Source organism: Ranitomeya variabilis, chromosome 8, assembly GCF_051348905.1.
Source record: "Ranitomeya variabilis isolate aRanVar5 chromosome 8, aRanVar5.hap1, whole genome shotgun sequence".
Taxonomy (NCBI): Eukaryota; Metazoa; Chordata; class Amphibia; order Anura; family Dendrobatidae; genus Ranitomeya; species Ranitomeya variabilis.
Genome location: NC_135239.1, coordinates 64,117,835 through 64,144,278, shown reverse-complemented (window position 1 = coordinate 64,144,278; position 26,444 = coordinate 64,117,835). Strand labels below are relative to the sequence as shown.

At 50.8% G+C, this 26,444-nt stretch overlaps 1 protein-coding gene across 1 annotated transcript; it reads left to right on the top strand.

Moving 5' to 3' along the window:
• Nucleotides 1–15,795: 15,795 nt before the first annotated feature.
• On the top strand, nucleotides 15,796–25,719 carry PRDX6 (peroxiredoxin 6). The gene is made up of 5 exons (XM_077276933.1): nucleotides 15,796–15,992; nucleotides 23,347–23,503; nucleotides 23,951–24,097; nucleotides 24,643–24,789; nucleotides 25,178–25,719. Exons 1-5 carry the CDS (start codon nucleotides 15,901–15,903, stop codon nucleotides 25,307–25,309), a joined length of 675 nt encoding a protein of 224 aa, XP_077133048.1. The 5' UTR covers nucleotides 15,796–15,900; the 3' UTR covers nucleotides 25,310–25,719.
• Nucleotides 25,720–26,444: the final 725 nt, after the last annotated feature.

Genomic DNA, 26,444 nt, shown 5'->3' with positions numbered 1-26,444 from the left:
AGGTTTCAGGGACAAAAACAATTTACAATTATTCCTGAAATTCCTAAACTTAAATCGGTCTCCTGAAAACAGTTCAGGAATCGGAATCTTGGGTTCAGACCTAGGATTTCTGGTAACATAATCTTGTATACCCTGCACACGAGCGGCAAGCTGGTCCACACTTGTAATCAAGGTCTGGACATTCATGTCTGCAGCAAGCTTAAACCACTCTGAGGTAAAGGGGAAAAGAAAAAAAAAAATAAAAAATGAGAGAGGGAAAAAAACCCTCAATTTTCATTCTTATAATCCCACTTCTGCAATGCATTAAACATTTAATACTGTCCTGGCATACTGTTATGACCCCAGTGGACAGGGTCTCAGAGGAACGTGTAAGTCTGCGAGATTCAAAAATCCAGCTCATAGGGCTGTGGTAACTGGGTTGACCAAATAGCTACTCCTAACGCCAACACTAGAAGTAGCCGGGGATCATGCCTACGGTGATCGCTAGATGACTCGCGCCAGCCGGAGAATCTAACTACCCCTAGGAGAAGAAAACAAAGACCTCTCTTGCCTCCAGAGAAAGGGACCCCAAAGCAAGATACAAGCCCCCCACAAATAATAACGGTGAGGTAAGAGGAAATGACAAACACAGAAATGAACCAGGTTCAGCAAAGAGAGGCCAGCTTACTAATAGCAGAATATAACAAGATAACTTATCTGGTCAACAAAAACCCTATAAAAATCCACGCTGGAGATTCAAGAACCCCCGAACCGTCTAACGGTCCGGGGGGAGAACACCAGCCCCCTAGAGCTTCCAGCAAAGGTCAGGATACAGATTGGAACAAGCTGGACAAAAATACCAAACAAAACAAAAGCAAAAAGCAAGGAAGCAGACTTAGCTTGAAATACAGGAACCAGGATCATAGGACAAGAGCACAACAGATTAGCTCTGATTTCAACGATGCCAGGCATTGAACTGAAGGTCCAGGGAGCTTATATAGCAACGCCCCTGAACTAACGGCCCAGGTGAGGATATAGGAAAAGACAGAAGCTCCAGAGTCAAATCACTAATGACCACTAGAGGGAGCAAAAAGCAAAATCACAACAGGTATGGGTCGGGCAGGTAACGTGGAATTATCTGTCCTCCCAGTCTCTGAAGTAAAGTGTAGAGATCCTTACTCCCTCGGTATTCTGGCTACCGGATTCCTGCGCCTCAGAGGGAAGCAGCTTGCTCCTTGCTGATCTCCCTCTGATATACCTCTCCTGTGCTCTGCTTTCCTGCACACTCTCTGCAATGTGTTCACTTTAGTGTCTTTTCCCAGGCGCTGCAGCACTTCAGGCTCCAGGACTCCACTCCTTCCTCTGTCCTCCTGACAGGAACTGAACTCTGAGCCCCTTTCCCTCCAGATCAGGATGTTTTATAGGGGAGTTCACCTTAAACAGGCTTAGAGCTCCCCCTTCTGGTCTGGAGTGTGAACATGTTGCATGCATTGTGTTACCTGATAAAGAGATCTCCTTTATTGCCTTCAGACGTAACATCACTCCCCCTGGTGGAAGAATGACATTACTGCAACGACCAGGACTGTGGGGCGCTGCACATGCTCACTGCAACGTATTCTGCTTTCTAAGATGTCTCTTTCTGGGAGCTGCAGCTCTGAGGGCATGCACAGCTCTGTGAACCCTCTATCCTCCTCAGATGGCTGTCTGGAACTGACTCCGTCCGGAACTGACTAACTTTCCCTACAGACTACCAGTTATATATATATATGGGGAGTCACCTAATAAATAGGATCAAAAGCTCCCCCTGGTGGCCTGGAGTATGAATGTGTTGCATGCTTGTGGTACTTGGATGCAGTTATCCTTCCTTGCCACCGAACGTAGCATCACCTTCCCCTGGAGGAAAGCAATGCCACTGTGACGACCAGGACCCTGGGGCGCCACAGAAATAAATATGTTCATTCTTTTGAGGCTTTTGTTAGTGCGTTGTCAGATAGGTTTTGGTGTGAACTTGCGCCAAAAAAAATAGTTGTGTGCACATACTCTAAAGCAGAGGTGTCAAACTGCATTCCTCGAGGGCCGCAAACAGGTCATGTTTTCAGGATTTCCTTGTATTGCACAGGTGATAATTTAATTACCTGCGCAGAATGATTCCAGCACCTTGTGGAATGCTAAGGAAATCTTGAAAACACTCATGGTTTGAGGCCCTCGAGGAATGCAGTTTGACACCTCTGCTCTAAAGGGTCTACAATTCATTCACATTTCTTTCAGAAAAGTAAAGTTCTTGCTTGTAGTTACCTTTCCCACACCCAATGCTCTCATCCTATTGAGACCTTAAAGATTTACATGTCAGGCCAATATGATTTTTATATGAGTTTGTGCTTTTACCTACTGACCTTGAACATTTATATTTATGGCACAACTGAGCTGTACCAAAGTTCATACAACTAACCTAAGGGGCATAAAAGTGCATCTATATATCTCTGGATTTATGAGCTGTCTTCATCATGTAAGCAGTAGTGATGAGCGAGTGTACTTGTTGCTCAGGTTTTCCTGAGCTCGCTCGGGTGATCTCTGAGTGTTTGTAAGTGCACGGAGATTTAGTTTTCATCCCGGCAGCTGACTGATTTACAGCTACTAACCTGCTTGATTACATGTGGGGATTCCCTAGCAACCAGTCAACCCCCACATGTACTCAGCCTGGCTAGTAGCCATAAATCATTCAGCTGAGGTGCCGAAAACTAAATCTCTGAGCACTTACAAATACTCGGAGATCACCCGAGGGTGCTCGGGAAAACCCGAGCAACGAGTATACTTGCTCATCACTAGCAAGCAGTAAGTGAGCATATTGGCCCCGATTCACCAAGCTGAGTACGCCAGATCATAAAACGTTTTAAAAAGTTGCCATTTTTGTACAACAAGAGATTCTGTAAAAAATATATGGAGCTAGGGTGGCATGGGGGCATGACATCACATCTCGTCCAATTCATCATGTAGTGCTCCTTATGCCAAAAATCTTACTCAACAAGTAAGTCTAAACTGACAACCGGATCACACGAGTGCATGCAGCAATTGCTTCTTAAGCTTGTTGGTTAGCCAATCGTTTGCGGTAAGCATTATGCTCTGATATCTGTTTATCTACCTCACGAGATGAGTCTAAGGGTACCGTCACACAGTGAAATTTCCATCGCTGCGACGGTACGATTCGTGACGTTCTAGCGATATCGTTACGATATCGCAGTGTCTGACACGCAGCAGCGATCAGGGACCCTGCTGAGAATCGTACGTCGTAGGACATCGTTTGGAACTTTCTTTCGTCGCTTGATCACCCGCTGACATCGCTGGATCGTTGTGTGTGACAGCGATCCAGCGATGTGTTCGCTTGTAACCAGGGTAAACATCGGGTAACTAAGCGTAACGTCTCAGCTTCTCTGCACTGTGAGCGCCTGCCGGCCGGAAAGCGAGCACAGCGGTGACGTCACCGCTCTGCTTTCCGGCTATGGCGCTTACACAGTGGAGAGAAGCTGAGACGCCGGGGACAGACACCGGAATGTGAGTATGTACTGTTTGTTTTTTTTTACGTTAACGCTGGTAACCAGGGTAAACATCGGGTTACTAAGCGCGGCCCTGCGCTTAGTAACCCGATGTTTACCCTGGTTACCCGGGGACTTCGGCATCGCTCCAGCGCCGTGATTGCAAAGTGTGACCGCAGTCTACGACGCTGGAGCGATATTCATACGACGCTGCGACGTCACGAATCGTGCCGTCGCAGCGATGGAAATTTCACTGTGTGACGGTACCCTAACACTACCCCATTTAATTGCATTGGTCCATGTGCTGCTTGCATGCTATCCAGTTTGCATAATGAAGACAGCCAGCTGCACAAGTGAGTACTTGCGGACAGCACCGCTGCCACCACCGATAATGGTTGATGGTCGGGTGCCAGATATCCTAAGGATAGGTCATTAATGCTAAAGTACTGGACAACCCCTTTATGATATGCAGAGTAGTCTGGTAGCATTTATTTTTATTTCTAACAAGTACCAAGGACTAGATTAAGCTGGTAGGCATGTGGGAGATGGGTAGCTTGGCTGTACATGATGTGCACTGATGTAAATTTTCACCTATACTCAAGCCCTTTTTAAAAGCAGTTTCTCCTCTATAACCATCACTAGGATACAAGGAAGCTTAAATAATCATGGATTTCTGAGATGTGACATGTGGGCCCGGGAGATTTGATCTCTTCTCAAGAGTCCAGGAGGGCTCTTTTTTTCTGTAAAAGATATTTTGCTATTTTTTATTCATCATGCAATAGTGGCTACAGAAGAACAAAAAAAAACAAATATTGGATATCAGGAAAATATAATGAAAAATTGTATAAATATATAATAAAACAAAACATACTGAGATGATACAATAAAAGAATGTCTTTGTTATATATTATTTGGCATACAATAGCACTGATACAACGTGCCTGTACTTGGAAAGCAAATACAGCTGTGGCGCCCCATGGTCCTGGTCATCACAGTAGCACTGCTTTCCTCACAGGGAGAGTGATGTTACATTTGGAAGCGATAAAGGATATCTTTTATCAGGTAATCACCATGCACACATCTTCACACTCCAGGCCACAAGGGGGAGCTTTGATCCTATTTACTAGGTGACATATATATATATATATATATATATATATATATATATATATATATATATATATCTATAATATAACGCTGGGAGCGTCACTCTGTCCGAAGCCTCTATAGACTGCGCAAGCGCAAGCGCCGGCGCAGTCTGGACCGCACAGAGCGACGCTCCCAGGAGATCGCGGTATGCGTAAGCGCTGAACGCACACCGCGATCTCCACCGGACAAGAAGGGACGAGCCAGGAGGCGGAGGGTGAGTATACTTACCTGACCCGTTCCACCGACGCGCTTCCGGGCCGTGACTGTCCCCCTGCTCCCGGAATCGGCGCCTGCGCAGTCCGCGCTTTCCGGCGCCATTTTCTTGAAGACACATTGCAGTGTCTTCAAGAAAATGGCGCCGGAAAGCGCGGACTGCGCAGGCGCCGACTCCGGGAGCAGGACCAAGAAAATGGCCGCACCCAGCACAGCCGCCGCGCCCAGCACAGCCACGCACAGCTGCCCACAGCAACGCACAGCCGCCGCACCCAGCACAGCCGACCATAGCCACGCACAGCCACCCATAGCCACGCACAGCCGCCGCACCCAGCACAGCCGACCACAGCCACGCACAGCCGCCGCACCCAGCACAGCCGCCCACAGCCACGCACAGCCGCCGCACCCAGCACAGCCGACCACAGCCGCCGCACCCAGCACAGCCGCCCACAGCCACGCACAGCCGCCCACAGCCACGCACAGCCGCCCACAGCCACGCACAGCCGCACCCAGCACAGCCGACCACAGCCACGCACAGCCGCCGCACCCAGCACAGCCGCCCACAGCCACGTACAGCCACCCATAGCCACGCACAGCCGCCGCACCCAGCACAGCCGACCACAGCCGCCGCACCCAGCACAGCCGCCCACAGCCACGCACAGCCGCCGCACCCAGCACAGCCGACCACAGCCGCCGCACCCAGCACAGCCGCCCACAGCCACGCACAGCCGCACCCAGCACAGCCGACCACAGCCACGCACAGCCGCCGTACCCAGCACAGCCGCCCACAGCCACCCATAGCCACGCACAGCCGCCGCACCCAGCACAGCCGACCACAGCCGCCGCACCCAGCACAGCCGCCCACAGCCACGCACAGCCCACAGCGACGCACAGCCGCCGCACCCAGCACAGCCACCCACAGCCGCCGCACCCAGCACATCCGCCGCACCCAGCACAGCCATGCACAGCCGCCACAGCCACGCACAGCCTCCCACAGCCACGCACAGCCTCCCACAGCCGCCCACAGCCACGGACAGCCGCCGCACCCAGCACAGCCGCCGCACCCAGCACAGCCGCCCACAGCCACGCACAGCCGCCGCACACAGCACAGCCGCCCACAGCCGCCGCACCCAGCACAGCCGCCCACAGCCACGCACAACCGCTGCACCCAGCACAGCCACCCACATCCGCCGCACCCAGCACATCCACCGCACCCAGCACATCCGCCGCACCCAGCACAGCCGCCGCACCCAGCACAGCCGCCCACAGCCGCCCACAGCCACCCATAGCCACGCACAGCCGCCGCACCCAGCACAGCCGACCACAGCCACGCACAGCCGCCGCACCCAGCACAGCCGCCCACAGCCACGCACAGCCGCCGCACCCAGCACAGCCGACCACAGCCGCCGCACCCAGCACAGCCGCCCACAGCCACGCACAGCCGCCCACAGCCACGCACAGCCGCCCACAGCCACGCACAGCCGCACCCAGCACAGCCGACCACAGCCACGCACAGCCGCCGCACCCAGCACAGCCGCCCACAGCCACGTACAGCCACCCATAGCCACGCACAGCCGCCGCACCCAGCACAGCCGACCACAGCCGCCGCACCCAGCACAGCCGCCCACAGCCACGCACAGCCGCCGCACCCAGCACAGCCGACCACAGCCGCCGCACCCAGCACAGCCGCCCACAGCCACGCACAGCCGCCCACAGCCACGCACAGCCGCACCCAGCACAGCCGACCACAGCCACGCACAGCCGCCGCACCCAGCACAGCCGCCCACAGCCACGTACAGCCACCCATAGCCACGCACAGCCGCCGCACCCAGCACAGCCGACCACAGCCGCCGCACCCAGCACAGCCGCCCACAGCCACGCACAGCCCACAGCGACGCACAGCCGCCGCACCCAGCACAGCCACCCACAGCCGCCGCACCCAGCACATCCGCCGCACCCAGCACAGCCATGCACAGCCGCCACAGCCACGCACAGCCGCCTACAGCCACGCACAGCCTCCCACAGCCACGCACAGCCGCCCACAGCCACGGACAGCCGCCGCACCCAGCACAGCCGCCGCACCCAGCACAGCCGCCCACAGCCACGCACAGCCGCCGCACACAGCACAGCCACGCACAGCCGCCCACAGCCGCCGCACCCAGCACAGCCGCCCACAGCCACGCACAACCGCTGCACCCAGCACAGCCACCCACAGCCGCCGCACCCAGCACATCCGCCGCACCCAGCACATCCGCCGCACCCAGCACATCCGCCGCACCCAGCACAGCCGCCGCACCCAGCACAGCCGCCGCACCCAGCACAGCCACGCACAGCCGCCACAGCCATGCACAGCCTCCGCACCCAGCACAGCCACGCACAGCCGCCTACAGCCACGGACAGCCGCCGCACCCAGCACAGCCACCGCACCCAGCACAGCCGCCGCACCCAGCACAGCCGCCCACAGCCACGCACAGCCGCCGCACCCAGCACAGCCGCCCACAGCCACGCACAGCCGCCGCACCCAGCACAGCCGCCTACAGCCACGCACAGCCGCTGCACCCAGCACAGCCGCTGCACCCAGCACAGCCACCGCACCCAGCACAGCCGTCCACAGCTGCCGCACCCAGCACAGCCGCCCGCACCCAGCACAGCCACGTCACATACAGCCGCCCGCACTCAGCACAGCCACATACAGCCGCCCGCACTCAGCACAGCCGCCCGCACTCAGCACAGCCGCCCGCACTGATGGGGGCGCAGGATGGAGCAGCACGTGATAGGATGGGGGCGCAGGATGGGAGCACATGACAGGATGGGGATGAGGATGGAGCAGCACATGACACGGTGGAGCAGCACATGACAGGATGGGGGCGCAGGATGGAGCAGCACATGACACGGTGGAGCAGCACATGACAGGATGGGGATGCAGGATGGAGCAGCACATGACACGGTGGAGCAGCACATGACAGGATGGGGGCGCAGGATGGAGCAGCACATGACACGGTGGAGCAGCACATGACAGGATGGGGGCGCAGGATGGAGCAGCATATGACAGGATAGGAGCAGCACATACCAGGATGGAGACCATATTCCAATATAAATGCTTGCCACCCGGGCGTAGAACGGGTTCAATAGCTAGTATATATATATAGTGGTTTGGAGGGAAAGAGAGATTAGATTGTCAGAGAGACAGAAGAGAGCAGTCTATAGGACTGGAGGGGCCGTTCTGCCAGAAAGTGCTGAAGCTCCTGGACAGAGATGATACCGACAGCAGAGCATCGTTCAGTGAGCGAGAAGGAGAGCGAAGCACAGGGGAAAGATATCAGGGGAGACCAGCTAAGAGAAGGCTGCCTCCCTCTGAGGCACAGATAACCGGTAGCCGGACCACCGAGGTTGTAAGGACTCTACGACTTACATCAGACCCTGTGTACTGCCCACTCTCCTGATACTGAACTCGCCTTTGTGGCCTGTGAACTGCCCGCTCTCCTGATACTGAACTCGCCCTCGTGTACTGCCCGCTCTCCTGATACTGAACTCGCCCTCGTGTACTGCCCGCTCTCCTGATACTGAACTCGCCCTCGTGTACTGCCCGCTCTCCTGATACTGAACTCGCCCTCGTGTACTGCCCGCTCTCCTGATACTGAACTCGCCCTTGTGTACTGCCCACTCTCCTGATACTGAACTCGCCCTCGTGTACTATCCGCTCTCCTGATACTGAACTCTCCCTCGTGGCCTGTGTACTATCCACTCTCCTGATACTGAACATTCCCTCGTGGCCTGTGTACTGTCTGCTCTCCTGATACTGAACTCGCCCTCGTGGCCTGTGTACTGTCTGCTCTCCTGATACTGAACTCGCCCTCATGGCCTGTGTACTGCCCGCTCTCCTGATACTCAACTCGCCCTCGTGGCCTGTGTACTGTCCGCTCTCCTGATACTCAACTCGCCCTCGTGGCCTGTGTACTGTCCGCTCTCCTGATACTGAACTCGCCCTCGTGGCCTGTGTACTGTTCGCTCTCCTGATACTGAACTCGCCCTCGTGGCCTGTGCACTGCCCGCTCTCCTGATACTGAACTCGCCCTCGTGGCCTGTGTACTGCCCGCTCTCCTGATACTGAACTCGCCCTCGTGGCCTGTGTGCAGCGCCCCCAGGGCCGAGGGGTACCCGGTACCGGGCCTCTGAGTCTCTGTTCTGGGGTTGTCACGGTGGCTAGACCCGGTCCGTGACCCTGCTGAGGGGCGCACAATGAAAGGTGGTGGTATGGTGCTGAAGTTATGGTGCGGTGTAGTGCCGGTCGCGGTCAATAACGAGGACACCAGGTTGCAGTCTCTTTACCTCTTTACTGAAGGCTTCTGAGTCCTCAATCCGGAATACGGTTAACCGGGCTGCGCAAGTCCGGTCAGTCCGATGGCACCTCCAGAGTTCCCTTTGCAGGTGGAAATCTGTGCCTACCTTCCTGCGCTTGTGTGTTGTAGTCCATCCCTGCTGAGCACCACGGGATAGTCCTCACAACTGTTGTGTCTGTTTCTCGTGTTCCCTCACAACTCGATTCTGATGTTCTTCCACGTCCCCCAGATCTTATGGTTAGGACGCACCCGTATGACGGGGAGGCTCGGAGCTATTCCGGGACTCTAGCGTCGCCCCACTCCTGTTGTTACCCCCCTGTGTCTTCCTAGGTCAATTGGGTGAGACAGCCCGCCTCTAACTGACTGTCCTGCCGTAGGTTTGAAGTTTGGCTTGGAGCTCTATACTTCCTCGGCGTTCCGGCCACCGGTTATGCGCCTCAATAGGATGTTGCCTCGTCTTACAGCACAACTCCTACTGGTATTCTCCTTGTTGCATTGATCTCGTTTCTCACTCAGCACAATAAACTTCGCTTCTTATCCTTTCTTGGGGTACCGCCGCTATATCGTGCAGGCACGGTCCCGTAAAGTTCTCTCTGGTTGCTAGGCCTCTGTCAGGATCCCACCCCTGACAGGGACCCCTCTGAATCTTCCCCTACAACACCCTCTGCCACAAGGTGTTGCCTGGTTACAACCCAGTCAGTTTTCTCTCTAACTTCCTGCCTAACCCCCAGTTTTACCAGATTGTGAGGAGTGGCCTAATGAATAGAACCCTTAGCTCCCCCTGGAGGTCAGACTGTGAAATGTATTGGTGTCGGTGATACCTGGTCAGATGAACTCCTTCAGTGCCATCAGACGTACAATAGCCCCCCTTAGCGGCGGAGCCACAGTACTGCAACGACCAGGACTCTGGGGCGCTGCACTCCCCCCCGGTTAAATCCAGTACTCCTGGACTGGGAAGAAAACAACAATACATGTTAGCAAAAAGACATACAATTTTGAAAATGCAAGTACAAGTAAACTTTTTAACAGAGCTTCCCTTTATGGGAGGTGAGGACACTTGAACGTTACAAACATGGTTAAATACTTTAAATAACAGACTATAAATAACTTCTTTTACCCAACCGGGTATTCTACTCAGTGCAAAACTTGTGAACAATAATTCAACATTGCCTTTAAGGACGTACTCGCTAAATCCACTAAAGACCTTCTTATAACACATTATAAGGCTATTCAACGTTTATGCATTCTCCTTCTTTACGTCTGCAGGACCGCCTGTCCTAACTGCTCCAGACCTACTGCCTCTCCTTTCTGGACAGGACCGCCCCTTTTCGCCTGGGCCTACTGTCCTTCCACTACTATACACAGTATAGAACATATCATTTTTCTTTCAGTTCAAGATCACTGAGCCATCTCTGTATGGCTCCTAGGAGGACTCACTAACTAACCCCGTACGGGTTCACTTCCTGTCCTCGTTCTTCTATCAACATTATTAAACATTTCTTACAATTAACTAGCTTGTTACATTCAACTTTTACATATCAGCATTATTACTTCTTTTAAAGCATCATCATTCCTTAAGTGCTATCGATGAACATCCCCTTTAAGAGGGGACCAAGTCTCTATGAGGTAGTGCAACTTCTCAAGCTGCAAGTCCGTATGCAGCAAGGACTCCGGTGTTGGTTCCTAGACCAGTGTCTTCGCAAAGAGTCCTTTTCTTGTATAAAACCAGTAGAGAGCACCTTTAAAAAGGTGCAAACTATTTACAACATCAGTTTTTGAATCATTCACCGTCCATGATTCGGCAGTCCTTTGATAACTGTGCAAAAAATAGAAAACAAACAAAAAAAACAATAGGGATCCCGGGTCAACAAAGGGATCCCTTTAAGAGTTAACCCTGGACGGGTTTTAGCAGCAAAACAGTGAAAACAATGAACTTATTTACAGTTGCAGAGTGTTAGTACAGTTACTTAAACCACTCAGGAGGCAGCACTGGCGGAGGCAACTCCTGTGGATATTGCCCACCACCTGGTACTGCATAAGGGGGAGTGTTGTCCCATCTGGGGGTCTGCGTACCCACTGTCTTCAATTCTGGAGCAGCAGGAGCACCCCTCACCTGAGGAGGCGCCTCCTTGGCCATGAGGGTGGTGGAGGTGACGATGCTGCATGTCGTGGTCTTGATCATAGTGCACGTTGGAGTGACCTCGGTGGTCCTGGTGATGACCACGGGCTGACCACAAGGGGGCACCTTGGCCACAGGGGTCAGCCTCACCGGCACCTTAATCGGGGGGGGGGGTCACAGGGTTCTGCCTCCTGTGGACATTCAGGGCAAACCACCCCTTTTCCCCAAAGTGCCTGGTGTAGCTCACTTCGTCCCCCGGGTAGAGATCCCGGTCTGGATGGCCCTCTCTGAGATGTGACTCAACATCCCTTCGGTTGACAAACACCTCCGCATACAGGCCCGGCTCTTTAATGAAGCCCCAGCCTCCGCGGAGCTTGAAGGTGGTGATGGTGCCCTGCCTGCGCGGGGCCTGGTGAGCAGCGGGGTCCTTGCGGGCTCGGTCCTTGACCGCCAGGTCTTTTTGATGGTAGGCCTCCAGCCCGGCCTGGTATGCCTCTTCTTTCTCTTTCCACTGCCGTGCCAGCTGGATCTGGTACTCCTCCCAGCTCAGGGCCTGCACCATCTCCCCTTCCCGTGTCTTCACCCCGGGGAACGCCATGAGGTCGGATCCTGGGTTCACCCAGCGGCATACCGTGCGCTCCGCACGGGCCTCACACAGCAGGGTAGTGGGTGTGATTGGGGCTTTCAGGAAGCGCTCCATACCCGTTGCCTCCTCCCATGGCAACAGGCGCTGGCGTCTATGGGTCCCAGGGAGAGGGGGTGCCGCAACGGGGCCTACTAACAAGCCCTCTGCTAGCGGGACGGGGTCGGTGGACTCACCAGCCAATGCAGGCTTCTCCTCCGCGACGGGTTCCGCTGGCAGTGTCGGCGAGGGCCTCAGCAACAACACCGGTAGCGGCACAGGATCCGATGCCAGAGGACTTCCTTCCGGCGCTACCTGGTGCAGACCTTGGGCCTTCATGTTCAGCTGAAGAAGTTGATGGATCAAGTCTCCCATCTCAGCCTGCAAGAGGTCAGTGCTATCCGTGGAGAATTGGCTGCAGTATTCGTCCGGGTAGTTGGGGGAGACTTCTGCTTCCACCCCACATTCGGGTTCCGAGTTGCTGGCCATGGCGTCCTCCACGTGAGTCGCTTCCTGGTTCTTTTCCCGCTCTCTCCTTCGTGGGCGGTTTCGTTTTCTCTGCCTCCGCCCACCATTGAGAATCAGGAGGCGGATCTCGGATGACGGACACGTCCTCACGGTGCAGAAATATTTAGACTGGGCGGCCATTGTCTTTCGCGCTCTTCAGCTTGTCTACGCCCACTCCACGCCCCTCTTCTTCTCCTGCGCTCTCCTCAGCGCTGTAATGGCGGATTTTGGCGGCAAGTGGCGCGGCACAGTCTTTGCAATAAGTCACAGTCCAAGTATAATAAATCACAGTTCCAAGGCACACATGACCTGATTCTTCAGGCTTAAGTAGATCCTGTTCGTGACGCCAAAATTGCAGCGCCCCCACTGCCGCAGGGCCGAGGGGTACCCGGTACCGGGCCTCTGAGTCTCTGTTCTGGGGTTGTCACGGTGGCTAGACCCGGTCCGTCACCCTGCTGAGGGGCGCACAATGAAAGGTGGTGGTATGGTGCTGAAGTTATGGTGCGGTGTAGTGCCGGTCGCGGTCAATAACGAGGACACCAGGTTGCAGTCTCTTTACCTCTTTACTGAAGGCTTCCGAGTCCTCAATCCGGAATACGGTTAACCGGGCTGCGCAAGTCCGGTCAGTCCGATGGCACCTCCAGAGTTCCCTTTGCAGGTGGAAATCTGTGCCTACCTTCCTGCGCTTGTGTGTTGTAGTCCTTCCCTGCTGAGCACCACGGGATAGTCCTCACAACTGTTGTGTCTGTTTCTCGTGTTCCCTCACAACTCGATTCTGATGTTCTTCCACGTCCCCCAGATCTTATGGTTAGGACGCACCCGTATGACGGGGAGGCTCGGAGCTATTCCGGGACTCTAGCGTCGCCCCACTCCTGTTGTTACCCCCATGTCTTCCTAGGTCACTTGGGTGAGACAGCCCGCCTCTAACTGACTGTCCTGCCGTAGGTTTGAAGTTTGGCTTGGAGCTCTATACTTCCTCGGCGTTCCGGCCACCGGTTATGCGCCTCAATAGGATGTTGCCTCGTCTTACAGCACGACTCCTACTGGTATTCTCCTTGTTGCATTGATCTCGTTTCTCACTCAGCACAATAAACTTTGCTTCTTATCCTTTCTTGGGGTACCGCCGCTATATCGTGCAGGCACGGTCCCGTAACGTTCTCTCTGGTTGCTAGGCCTCTGTCAGGATCCCACCCCTGACAGGGACCCCTCTGAATCTTCCCCCTACAACACCCTCTGCCACAAGGTGTTGCCTGGTTCCAACCCAGTCAGCTTTCTGATCTAACTTCCTATCCAACCCCCAGTTTTACCAGACTGTGAGGAGTGGCCTAATGCATAGTGCCCTTAGCTCCCCCTGGAGGCCAGACTGTGAAATGTATTGGTGTCTGTGATACCTGGTCAGATGAACTCCTTCAGTGCCATCAGACGTACCATAGCCCCCCTTAGCGGCGGAGCCACAGTACTGCAACGACCAGGACTCTGGGGCGCTGCATGTGTACTGCCTGCTCTCCTGATACTCAACTCGCCCTCGTGGCCTGTGTACTGTCCGCTCTCCTGATACTCAACTCGCCCTCGTGGCCTGTGTACTGTCCGCTCTCCTGATACTCAACTCGCCCTCGTGGCCTGTGTACTGTCCGCTCTCCTGATACTCAACTCGCCCTCGTGGCCTGTGTACTGTCCGCTCTCCTGATACTGAACTCGCACTCGTGGCCTGTGCACTGCCCGCTCTCCTGATACTGAACTCGCCCTCGTGGCCTGTGTACTGTCTGCTCTCCTGATACTGAACTCGCCCTCGTGGCCTGTGTACTGCCTGCTCTCCTGATACTGAACTCGCCCTCGTGGCCTGTGTACTGCCTGCTCTCCTGATACTGAACTCGTCCTCGTGGCCTGTGTACTGTCCGCTCTCCTGATACTGAACTCGCCCTCGTGGCCTGTGTACTGTCCGCTCTCCTGATACTGAACTCGCACTCGTGGCCTGTGCACTGCCCGCTCTCCTGATACTGAACTCGCCCTCGTGGCCTGTGTACTGTCTGCTCTCCTGATACTGAACTCGCCCTCGTGGCCTGTGTACTGCCTGCTCTCCTGATACTGAACTCGCCCTCGTGGCCTGTGTACTGCCTGCTCTCCTGATACTGAACTCGTCCTCGTGGCCTGTGTACTGTCTGCTCTCCTGATACTGAACTCGCCCTCGTGGCCTGTGTACTGCCTGCTCTCCTGATACTGAACTCGCCCTCGTGGCCTGTGTACTGCCTGCTCTCCTGATACTGAACTCGCCCTCGTGGCCTGTGTACTGCCTGCTCTCCTGATACTGAACTCGTCCTCGTGGCCTGTGTACTGTCTGCTCTCCTGATACTGAACTCGCCCTTGTGGCCTGTGTACTGTCTGCTCTCCTGATACTGAACTCGCCCTCGTGGCCGTGCACTGCCCGCTATCCCGCTAAATGATGCTGGGAGGCCAATTTGTATTCATAGACATGGGCAGGAAGCCTACTACGTGGAAATCTGTATTCAACATTACAGGAGTTTTTCCACTTTAGGCCATATTGCGTTGGTGCAGTCCGTTCAACGCACAAACACTAGTGCCTTTTCCAAGATCGCATTATGCGATAGCGATCGCGCAGATGCTCCATTTGCGCTGTTGGTGACGGACCCGGAAACGCTGCAGACCTCGTAAAGGGTCTGTCACAAAATGACGGCACATGCCAATTATGGCCTGCGTTAGTTATGCGCTACATAATGGCAGACAATGGGTGCCTGCGCTGAAGCGTCTGTTACATTGTGTTAGTGCTGCTGTGTAAGATGCCATCAGCGCATTGCCATTAACGCAATATGAACCCGGCCTCAGACCAGTGGTCACCAAACATTTGCTCCAAAGTAAAACAATAGCTCCTAACGTAAAAAAACAGCACTGCTCCTCCTCCCCGTCACTATCTCTCCGACTCTGTGAAGTTGAGACTACAGAGCATATCACCGCTGCAGTCAGTCACTGCGCTCAGCCATGTAAACGGCATTAGCTGCTGAGTGCAGTGATTGGCGGCAGTGTTAATGTGCTCTGTAATCAACTGCGTATGTGTTACAGAGGAAATAATGGCTTGCTGTGACAGAAGTCTTGTCTTCATGAGTGTGGTGGTCAGAAGACATTAGAGGAACGTGAGCTGCAGTGCAGAGTCCTCCACCACGGAGGACAGGAGATTATGCTACAGCACGCAGTTACCCGCACAACACTGCGCCTGCGCCTCAGTCACACCCACAACGTCACTGCTCCGCCCATTAGATAATAAGTACCCCTACACAGGCCTGCCCGGCTTTTAACTGGTGCCGTCTATTAAGCACAAATCCCCGCCCCTTAGTGTAACCCCGCCCCCTTTACATCCCCGCCCCCTGCCATTAGCGCTGCGCTCGCTCTCGGCTGTGCTGTCAGTCGCTGTGTCTTGCTGTCACCGCCATGCCCGGACTGCTCCTCGGCGATGTCTTCCCGGACTTCGAGGCCGATACAACGATCGGCAAAATCCGGTTCCATGAGTTCCTAGGAGATTCGTAAGTGTCAGAACCGGCTGTTATATAACCGCGCGGTGCACAGGATCCTGCCCGGAGGGAGCTTGCTGGGACTTGTAGTTCTGGGATCTGGATGTCTTCTATAGCATGTGATCTCTAGACAGGCTGCTGATGGCGGCGGATAACACCCGCTGCCCTGTGTGTGAGGCCCTGCCCGGTTCTGACCTCCTGCCGCTGCGGGACTTTCATGTTTCAGTATTATATTTCCTCCTTTTCCCCATCGTCTGCAGCGTGAGTGCGAGTGACGGCCCCGGGCGGTGCGGGGGTTCTGCGCCTTGTCACCGCTCTCATCATATTTATCTATATACTAGATGGTGGCCCGATTCTAACGCATCGGGTATTCTAGAATATGTATGTAGTTGCATTCTGAAAACTTCATAAATAAATTAGGCTACTTTCACACTAGCGTTGTGCACTGCACGTCGCTATGCGACGTTGCAGCACAGCGATGCATAGTGTGAATGCACCGCACATCGGGGGCAGCGGATGCTGTTTTACATCGCATCCGCTGCCCCATTGTGATGTGCGGGGGGGGCGGAGTTCCGGCCGCGCATGCGCGGTCGGAAAAGACGCTATCGACGCACAAAAAAAATTACATGTAACGTTTTTTTTGTGCAGACAGTCCGACGCAACCGTCGCACTGTGTCGTTAATTCAAGTCTATGGAGAAAAAACGCATCCTGCAAGCAATTTTGCAGGATGCGTTTTTTCTACAGAACGACGCATAGCGATGTGTAGTGCACGACGCTAGTGTGAAAGAGGCCTTACACACAGGATTCGGCCGGCCACGACTAATTAGCGAAGCGTGGTTCAAATTGCCACATAGTATATAGCACAGCCACATAGTATATAGCACAGCCACATAGTATATAGCACAGCCACATAGTATATAGCACAGCCACATAGTATATAGCACAGCCACATAGTATATAGCACAGCCACATAGTATATAGCACAGCCACATAGTATATAGCACAGCCACATAGTATATAGCACAGCCACATAGTATATAGCACAGCCACATAGTATATAGCACAGCCACATAGTATATAGCACAGCCACATAGTATATAGCACAGCCACATAGTATATAGCACAGCCACATAGTATATAGCACAGCCACATAGTATATAGCACAGCCACATAGTATATAGCACAGCCACATAGTATATAGCACAGCCACATAGTATATAGCACAGCCACATAGTATATAGCACAGCCACATAGTATATAACAGCCCACATAGTATATAACAGCCCACATAGTATATAGCACAGCGATGTAGTATATACCACAGCCACGTAGTATATAGCCCACAGCCACGTAGTATATAGCCAACAGCCACGTAGTATATAGCCCGGCCACGTAGTATATTGCACAGCCACGCATAGGCAGCATCTATAGTAAAAAGTTGGTCACACAGGGTTAATAGCAGTGTTAACTGAGTGCGTTACACCGCGGCATAACACGGTCTGTCAACGCTGCCATTAACCCTTTGTGAGCACTGACTGCAGGGAGTAAGGAGCGGTTATTTTGCCGCCGGACTGTGCCCGTCGCTGATTGGTCGCAGCAAAACGGCCACGACCAATCAGCGACTTCAGACAATCAGACAGAAAGACAGACAGACAGAAAGACGGAAGTGACCCTTAGACAATTATATAGTAGATTTATTTATCCATGGAGGGGTTTAATTCATTGGGGCTATATTGGGGTTTATATCTTTGTTTGGATTGCAAGGAGTGGGAGAGATGTGGTGTCAAATATATCAATATTAGAATATAGATTTTTTTTTTTTTTAAACCGTTTTTTATCAGGAAATTAAAAACCATGGTGGATACATTACAAATTTTTTCTTTTGGATAAAAAAAAATCACAAAAAAATGCTTTAAAAAAATGAATCTATCGTGTGTTTATTATGGGGATGTTCATCAGACTGCACTCTGTGGAGAGTAGTTTACGGGGGACTGCCGCCCTCTGTGGAGAGTAGTTTACGGGGGACTGCCGCCCTCTGTGGAGAGTAGTTTACGGGGGACTGCCGCCCTCTGTGGAGAGTAGTTTACGGGGGACTGCCGCCCTCTGTGGAGAGTAGTTTACGGGGGACTGCCGCCCTCTGTGGAGAGTAGTTTATGAGGGACTGCCGCCCTCTGTGGAGAGTAGTTTACGGGGGACTGCCGCGCTCTTCTTAAGCCGCATTTACACTGGCTGGTTGTGATGTAGCGTTCTTAAAAACACGTTTCAATATAACCTTTCGCTGTAAGCAGGCTGCTGATGGACGAGCAAAGCATTAGTTCGTTGGGTGAAATTATATTTTGTGCAGCGCTAAAGATCATTATCCTCGGTGGTATAGCATCCTGTGTAATCCAGATTTGTGCAGCTGAGAGCCATGGCAGCCCATGCACAGCGGTCGCTCAGTGCACGCTGACTGCAGTCTGCCTGTGTACACTGGATACACACGCTGTAAGTTGTTTTTTTTCGGGCATGCACAGTTTGCGCTGCCCTTCGAACTTACAGCGCAGGCGCTGAGGCCACAGCAGAACACACGGGCGACTGACTTCCTCAAAGTGGTCGCTGTTGCGGCTGCTGCTCCGACCACGGAAGGTCGTCTGGGAAGTGAGGGACGCACGGCAATGGTCACTGACATGGCGGTACATCTGGGAGCCCCAGTGGGACGTTAATGAAAGCAGAGGAGGCGGCGCACAGAGTATTGAGTGATGGCTGGGAGGGAGGCGTTTGTGTTCGGGTGAAAAGACATGCCCCCAGGTCTAATTCGAGGTATCAGGGACAAATTATAAAAACGATTATTTTAGCATTGAAAGGGACCACAACTAAAAGAGCCACCTTGTCAGAATGTAGCATTAGTGCTGCACAAGATGGCTCTTTTAGTTACAAACTCCAGAGGGGGGGTGACAGGTTCCCTTTAAGTGGTCTAAAAACACAAAACCCCTCCCGCTTGGCATGTGTATAAAATGAAGTTATAACTCAGCCCAGGAAGTATTGATAAATGACTGAAAAGGCTCCTCACTGTGAAATTGTGATTAAATGTTTAACCCTGTCTGGTGCGGATTGTGTATGCTGCTAGTGCACACACAACAGTATTTGCATGCTGAAACCAGGAGTGCCTCCGAAATACAGAACAGGTGTCAGTCTTTCAATTAGAGGTTTACTTTAAGTTCCAGTCTTGCAGAATAGTGATGATTCTCAGGAAATGTGTATTCAGTTTTTTCCAAAACTGTATGGGGGAGGGGTGCCGCAAGTCACGTCTGTGGGAGGGCAGAATGTTTCTACTCCTAAATCAACGACCTTTTACCATGGGAAGGGTTCGGCTTCTCCTCGGTTCATGGTCCTCCAGTGTGCAGCAGCGCTTATATGAATCTGCATTTCTGGCAGGAAGCCGAGGTTAAATATTAACACGCACCCGTACAGTGGTAAATGTGCAATATGTGTGTGTGGGGTGGAGGGGGAAGGGGGATTTGATAGTTCAAGTATCTGAAATATTCTGTGCAATTGGGAAAATATTCAGTTGTGCTGCTGCTCCCAAACATGTTCAGAATCCGCACACAATCTCCTCTATACACTCAGGACTCCCATTGTGACAATCACCGGGTCCCAGCAAGAGATTGGCCATTGTTTTCTGCAAAAAAAACAAGACTGACCATCCCTCCAAACAGAACTGCTGTGTACAGGTGTAAACTAAGAGTAGCCATCTCTATTCATAACAAATAAATTGCTGCTCTAGGTAATGGGAAAAAAATGAGATTCTTGGCACATAACTTAGCCAGTTCATGCCCAGCAGCCAAGACAAGGTGATCTCCTTTTGCTGGGAACCTATCTAATGTGAATCTTAGGCTGAAGCCTGCATTTATGGGTAGGTAGGACCATGCTGTAATTAAACCGTAACTCCACCCATCAGTCCATGGCAGCTTTACTTGCATCAGAATCCTTCCTACCCATATAAATGCAGGCTTCAGTCTAATGTGAATCCTCTCCTAGGTTGCAGCCTTAATTTTCTGCAGGATGCTTCAGGGGCTTGAAAATGAACCTGCAGCCTGAGAAATCCTGGGAATAGTTTTAGTTGTATTTTTTTTTTTTATACTGTCTCTCTCTAGGGTACATGAACAGTTTTTAATAGCAAGTTTCCTAAGGGTTTTTTCCCCTTAGGCGTTAAAGGGAATCTGTCACCAGGGTTTTGCTATGTTATCATAGAGCAGCATGATGTAAGGGCAGAGATCCTGGTTTCAGGCATGTCGCTTGCTTAGCAGCTTACTGTAGTTTCGATACTATCAGTGTTTTATCAGCAGGAGATGATCACTGCAGGACTAGGGTTGTGGTGTCAGTCCAGGTGATCTATTAATCTCACCCCTACTCCTGATTGGCAGATTGACAGCAATCAGGGGTGTTAACACGTATAGGAGAGAAAACAGGGTTTCTATCAAAATTTCAGAAAGCAGCCCGGAAAGTGACACATTGCTGGAATCAGGGTCTCTGTCTTTATATCATGCTGCTGTTGGATTACACTTCAAAAACCTGCTGATAATTTCAGTATAAGCAATGAATTAAATGTTAACCTTTTGTGAGGCAATAATCCCTAAAACTCTTACAAAACGTTCAAAATAATAACTCCCAGGCATCTGTACCATTTTTGTAGTTTGCACACTGACTTCTATGGTAAAGTATGTAGTGGTTTCGTACTGGAAAATGCCTGAAAAATTGACAGATCAGTTTCCATTTGGCATTTTGAAAGCCTGAAGTGGATAAAAAATACATTCAGGCTTTTCAACTCTTTGTTTTTACGTAACTCTGAATAAGAGCAGGCAGCCATAACCCAGCGCTTCCCTTCAATAATGGTTAGCAGGAGTCAGTTTCTCTTGCAGAGCTCCACCCTGCACATCCCGGGCACTGGGGGCTATAGACATTGTCTGCTAATCCTGTCACCTTTGGCTGCCTCTGTGCACACTGCGCACATCTAATGCCTGTTATATCTGGTAGACTGCCCCCTGACATTTGCTGCCAAGCCCGGTCCTGTGCTTTTTCCCACCATGTCAGACCTGTCTGCTGCTCCTCACCCTCCTCTGCTGTATTAAAATATGGAGCGATTACATAACCGTGAATTTGCAATATGTAAGATTTGGGCACTCGGTGGCATGTTTCTACATGTGTCCCATTTCAAAGTCCTCCTCACCTGGAAGCTCGAGAGAATATGGTGCCTCCTATGGGCGCCATACTTAAGGGTACACTCACATCTGCGTATCTATAGTAGCTGAGATTCTCAGCCACAAAAGGAGTATCGGGCATTTTTTTTTTCCCCCTCACCCAGCATCCGTATGCCATGCAAGTGGTACGCGAGTGTGCTTTTTTTCCCCCTCACCTAGCATGAGTATGCAATGTGTTTTAATGTGCAGTATTTGTCATTTCAAGCTATTGCTCTAACTACTAAAACAATCTTATATACAGATATAAATATATAATCAGTGCTTTGCGTGTGTATTTTTCTGTACTTGTATTTAGCAAATAAAAGAAAATGGCATTGGGTCCCACTTATTTTTATTAACCAGCTGAGGGAAAGCAGACAGCTGAGAGCTGGTCTTAATACTCTGGGAAGGGGGCAATAAGCAGCTGCACTGCGCTGTTACTTCTGACTTCATTTTACCAGGTCAATCGGGTTTCTTATTAGGAATGAAACATATTGTTTTGGATTACCTGCACAAATAAATATCTGCTGTTTTCACATCCAAGTGCCAAGTTTACTTTACATACTTAAACGGATCGGATCCTGCCGGGGTGCTTGTGCTCTAGTCTTTGACATTACAAAGTTGACATCAACTCCAAAACCATTACCCTCCTTGCCAATGTACCAGGGCAAACGGGAAGAGCCGAGTCTAAGCGCCAGAATTGGTGCATCTAATGGATGAGCTATTTCTGGGGCGGCTGAGGGCTGGTGGTGTTAGTCTGGGAGGGGACAAATATCTATGGCCCCTTCCCAGCATATTATCAGCCTGCAGCTGCTTAGCCTTTGCTGGTTATTAAAAATAGGGGGGACCTCACTTCATAATTTTTTTTTTTTTTTTTGAGGGGGGGTCCCCTTGTAATTACCAGTAAAGGCTAAGATGACAGTTGTGAGCTGATCTTAATAGCTCCGTGTTTATTTCGCCCATCCCAGACTTAGCCTCTGCTGGTTAATTAAAAAAGCCATTACTCTTATATTTAATTATTAGCTAAATACATGCACGGTAAGCTTTATGCACTAATTATATATCTCAATGACCTCTTTCCATCTATTCTGACTATTCAAGCTGTGAATTTGCTGTACTCGGCTGATGAAATGTCACGTTTCCTATGAGACGGTGAGATGTGTGTGTAACAATCGCATGGAACAAGCATGGTCCGTGTGCTCTGCGGTGTTTTTTTTCTTAATATTGCACTTCCTGATTTCATACACAGATGTGAGCGAACCCTAAGACCATGTGATTTACTGCAATTTTTGTTGCACTTGGGAGTGTGAGAGTCCACAACGATGTGCTATGCAGCAAGCAGTCTTCAAAAGGAGATGAACCCCCTACCCTCGGAGCTGAAAGGCATTGCTGAAGCTTAGTATCTTGGTTTGGCATCTCAAGGAATCTTGGTCTGTTCTCCCCATACTCTTACAAAGCAGTCATAGGATCTGTGCACCCTGAATATTCATAAAGTAAAACCAGACATAAATGAGCATGAACACAGTCTAAATGCAGACAAGCCATCCAACTGGATTTTTTTCTATGCGGTAACAGGGGTTGTATAAGACAATAGGCTTTTTTTGCCCTTTATGTACAGCAGATGCCTATGGGTCTGTAATGACTATCATGCAGGATCCGAACTTGTAGCTTGTCGTGTACATGGACCCCTTGTAGAAGAGCAGAGGGTGACGTGGAATCTGTGGCCACACAGGGGATAACTTGCCATCCTGGGATTCCACCTATTTATAAGATGGGAGAACTTATTGATCACTAGCCAGAACGGGGCTCTGGATCCTCTATTGTGCCCTGTTGTGAATGGGGCAGAGGTGCCCATACCTTGCCTAAAGGATTGTTGGACATAGCCCAGCACTGTACTTTTTCTGCCAGCCCCATAGACAATGAATAGAAAGCATTGAGCATACACATCTCTGGTCCATTAAAAATGGGTCTCTACAGGGCCTTGTTCTCAGTCAAAGCCCCCAAAATCACTAATTTGTCTCTTATTCTAAAGATAAGGGTTCTGTCAGTGGTGCTGAGCCACTAATGCTTTTTACTTGTCTTTTCTAGCTACATAATTCTGCATTATAGTTGACTCCAATTTATATGAAACATTACTTGTATTTCTCAGATGGGGTGTTCTCTTCTCACATCCGAGGGACTATACGCCAGTATGTACCACAGAGCTGGGTCGGGCTGTAAAGATGGCACCGGAATTCAAGAAACGAAATGTCCGCATGATCGCCCTGTCCATAGATAATGTTCCAGATCATCTCGGCTGGAGCAAGGTAAATGCTTAACAGGTTTAACCTGTGATTGGGAAACTGTAGCTCATACAGTAGTCGGAAAGATGAAAGTGGGGAGTTGACAGAAAGCCACCCTTGGGGTGGTGGCCAAAGCTCCTTACCAGTCTTGTACAGTACATGCTTAGATGCCAACCATGAATGTCTTAGTGGCCGGCCGGTCTCCCTCTTCTTGTTATTGAGCTTTGTGAACATGTGGCGCGTTCTTGCCCTTCTGCAGCCCATTTATTCTGATGTGTACATATAATTTTGTGCATCGGCTACATTTACGTGTGCTATGCTTTCTTTGAAGAAGCTTTTTGCACCAGTAATGACTTGTGGTCCTTCTGTAGCACTGGCAGCATGGGAAGCTCATTTATGTCACCTTGAGCTTGCCACCGATGGACAGAAGCTTTGGTATTTTTATTCCATGTTCTGTTTTGTTCCATACAGGACATAAATTCTTACAACGGTGAGGAGCCAACAGAGACCCTACCCTTCCCCATAATTGCTGACCCCAAAAGGGACCTTGCTGTAAAACTGGGTATGCTGGATCCTGATGAGAAGGACAACGATGGGATGCCGATGACAGCTCGTTGTGTGAGTATTGATTTCCTCATAGGTGACTTCAATCAAATTAGGTTTCCCTATTTTTATTTGCCTTATGGCATTAATTGACTTTTTTTGTCTTCATCAAACTCCTCAAAATCTCAGTTAATAAAAGTGTTTTGTTTTTGCTTTTTTAGCACCAAGACAAATCCTTTTCAACCTGGTGCATTTTTTTGCAACTTTATAAAACTCCTCCAGATACCTTACTACAGATGTGGACAAGAGTGAAAGGCGCGCCCCCCTTCCCCATTAAATGCAACATCTGGTTAAAAGTTGCATTTCATAAATATAGTACAAATACTAAAGGAGCAGTGAGAGAAGTGGAGAAACTGCAGAGAATCCAGGCCAAAAGGCTGCACACTGTGACTTGTAATTGGCCGGAGGTCATTGCAGTGGTGTAGTAAGCACAAAAACCTAACTTATTGCTGCACTGTATTTCTCTATATCTTGGGGACATGCCTACAGATCTAACTTTGCACATATTGCATGTGATCAGTATATAATGACCTACTGAAGCTTTTCTTTTTTTCTTGTAGGTGTTCGTCATTGGTCCAGATAAGAAAATGAAGCTGTCAATCTTGTATCCAGCAACCACCGGTAGAAATTTTGATGAGATCTTGAGGGTTATAGACTCCCTTCAGCTAACAGCCCACCACAACGTTGCAACTCCTGTAGACTGGAAGGTAATAAAGGCAATGCTTGATAATAACCCGATAGTACAGCACCATAATAGGACATGGTGGGTTCTTGTGAGTTGATGGTTGTATTTCGGCACAATGATGTCAAGAACTGAACCCCAAAGAGTCTTGTTGTAATGTGGTACTCTTAATACCGGGTAGAGGTAGCCGTGGGGAATAGGGTGGTGGCAAAACTTTTTTTGCATTGCTTAAATCCGCTTTATAGTACAACTTTAATTTCTCTAACATCTCAACCACGTTTCCACTGCATTTCTCCAACCCTAGCACAGAAATCCTAGCTACAGCCACAATCAATATTGTGCAATCTAAGCCATTGTTTAAAGAACGCCTTTATGCAATCTGCTTTAATCCGATTTTCTTTTCCCTTTATCAGCCTGGCGACAGAGTTATGGTTCCTCCAAATGTTCCTGAGGCCGAAGCTAGTAAGATCTTCACCTGTGGAGTTTTCACCAAAGAACTACCTTCTGGGAAGAAATACCTGAGATATACAGCACAACCAAAATAAAAGATTCCTTCTGCTGAAGTTTCTCATTATTTTACAGATAAAATCTAATTGACCTTCTGTGATTGTCCTCTTGATGAGCTCCAAAATCTTTAAAGTGGCTTAAAAATTGCATTCCAGATCTTAAATTATCCAATCCTTTATAATGAAGAGAGATGGAGAACTCTTGGCTCTTTGGAAGAAAAATATCAGATCTTATTGTTCTGTATTACCTACTAGATGTTCTTGCATTTGACCTTCATCTCACAAAAAAAAACCCTGAATGTGAAGCCCTCGTCAGCCATATGCCAACCACACAGTGCCTTTCTCACTACATTGTAAAATAATGCAACTGTACTTGATATTTGGGGGGGTCTGGTATCCTGATACCACTCTGAGCAATATGGAATAAATTCTCCTCTTCATTACACATGCATCTTGTAGTTGCAAGTCTAATTTGTTAGACCCCCATACCCACACCTGTGTTTCATGTATTTTTGGTTGTAATTTTTCTACCTTTCCCAGACCAAACGTCTGCAAAATGAATTGCTGAAACATGTCCATGTTTGGTACAACTTGTGGTCCCCAACTCGCCCAGTCTCGGGAATGGGTAGATACTAGTGATGAGCAAATATACTCATTACTCGAGATTTCTCGAGCACGGTCAGGTGTCCTCTGAGTATTTTTTAGTGCTTGGAGATTTAGTTTTTTCCATCATACATGACGGCACCACGAGAGAGGGGATCCGCCCATCAAGGACAGGAAACCTTCAGGATAAAAGGGGCGGCTCCTCTCTCCACATCAGTTGGTTTCCTGTCCTTGACGGGGAACCCTCAAGATGGAAGATGTCTGATGAAGATGGATGACGTCTGAAGATTGAAGAGGATGCCGGCGCTGGTCTGCTGCACCCGTCACCAGGTACCAGTAGTCGCCTCGGGGGTCAATGTATACCATGCCCCCCCTGAGCGAAGCATGGCCACAGCCCGCGAGGTGAACGCCCGGGTGAAGATTCTCCACGGGGGCCGCAGGTGCGCTCTCCCCCCTGTCGAGTAAAAATCCTGCCTGTCCACGGGGGTCACCTTATGGTGCCCCCCCTGTTGACCAAAGGTGGCCATGCAGCCCGTGAGGCACATCGGTGCCTGGGCTAGGTAAGCTCCTC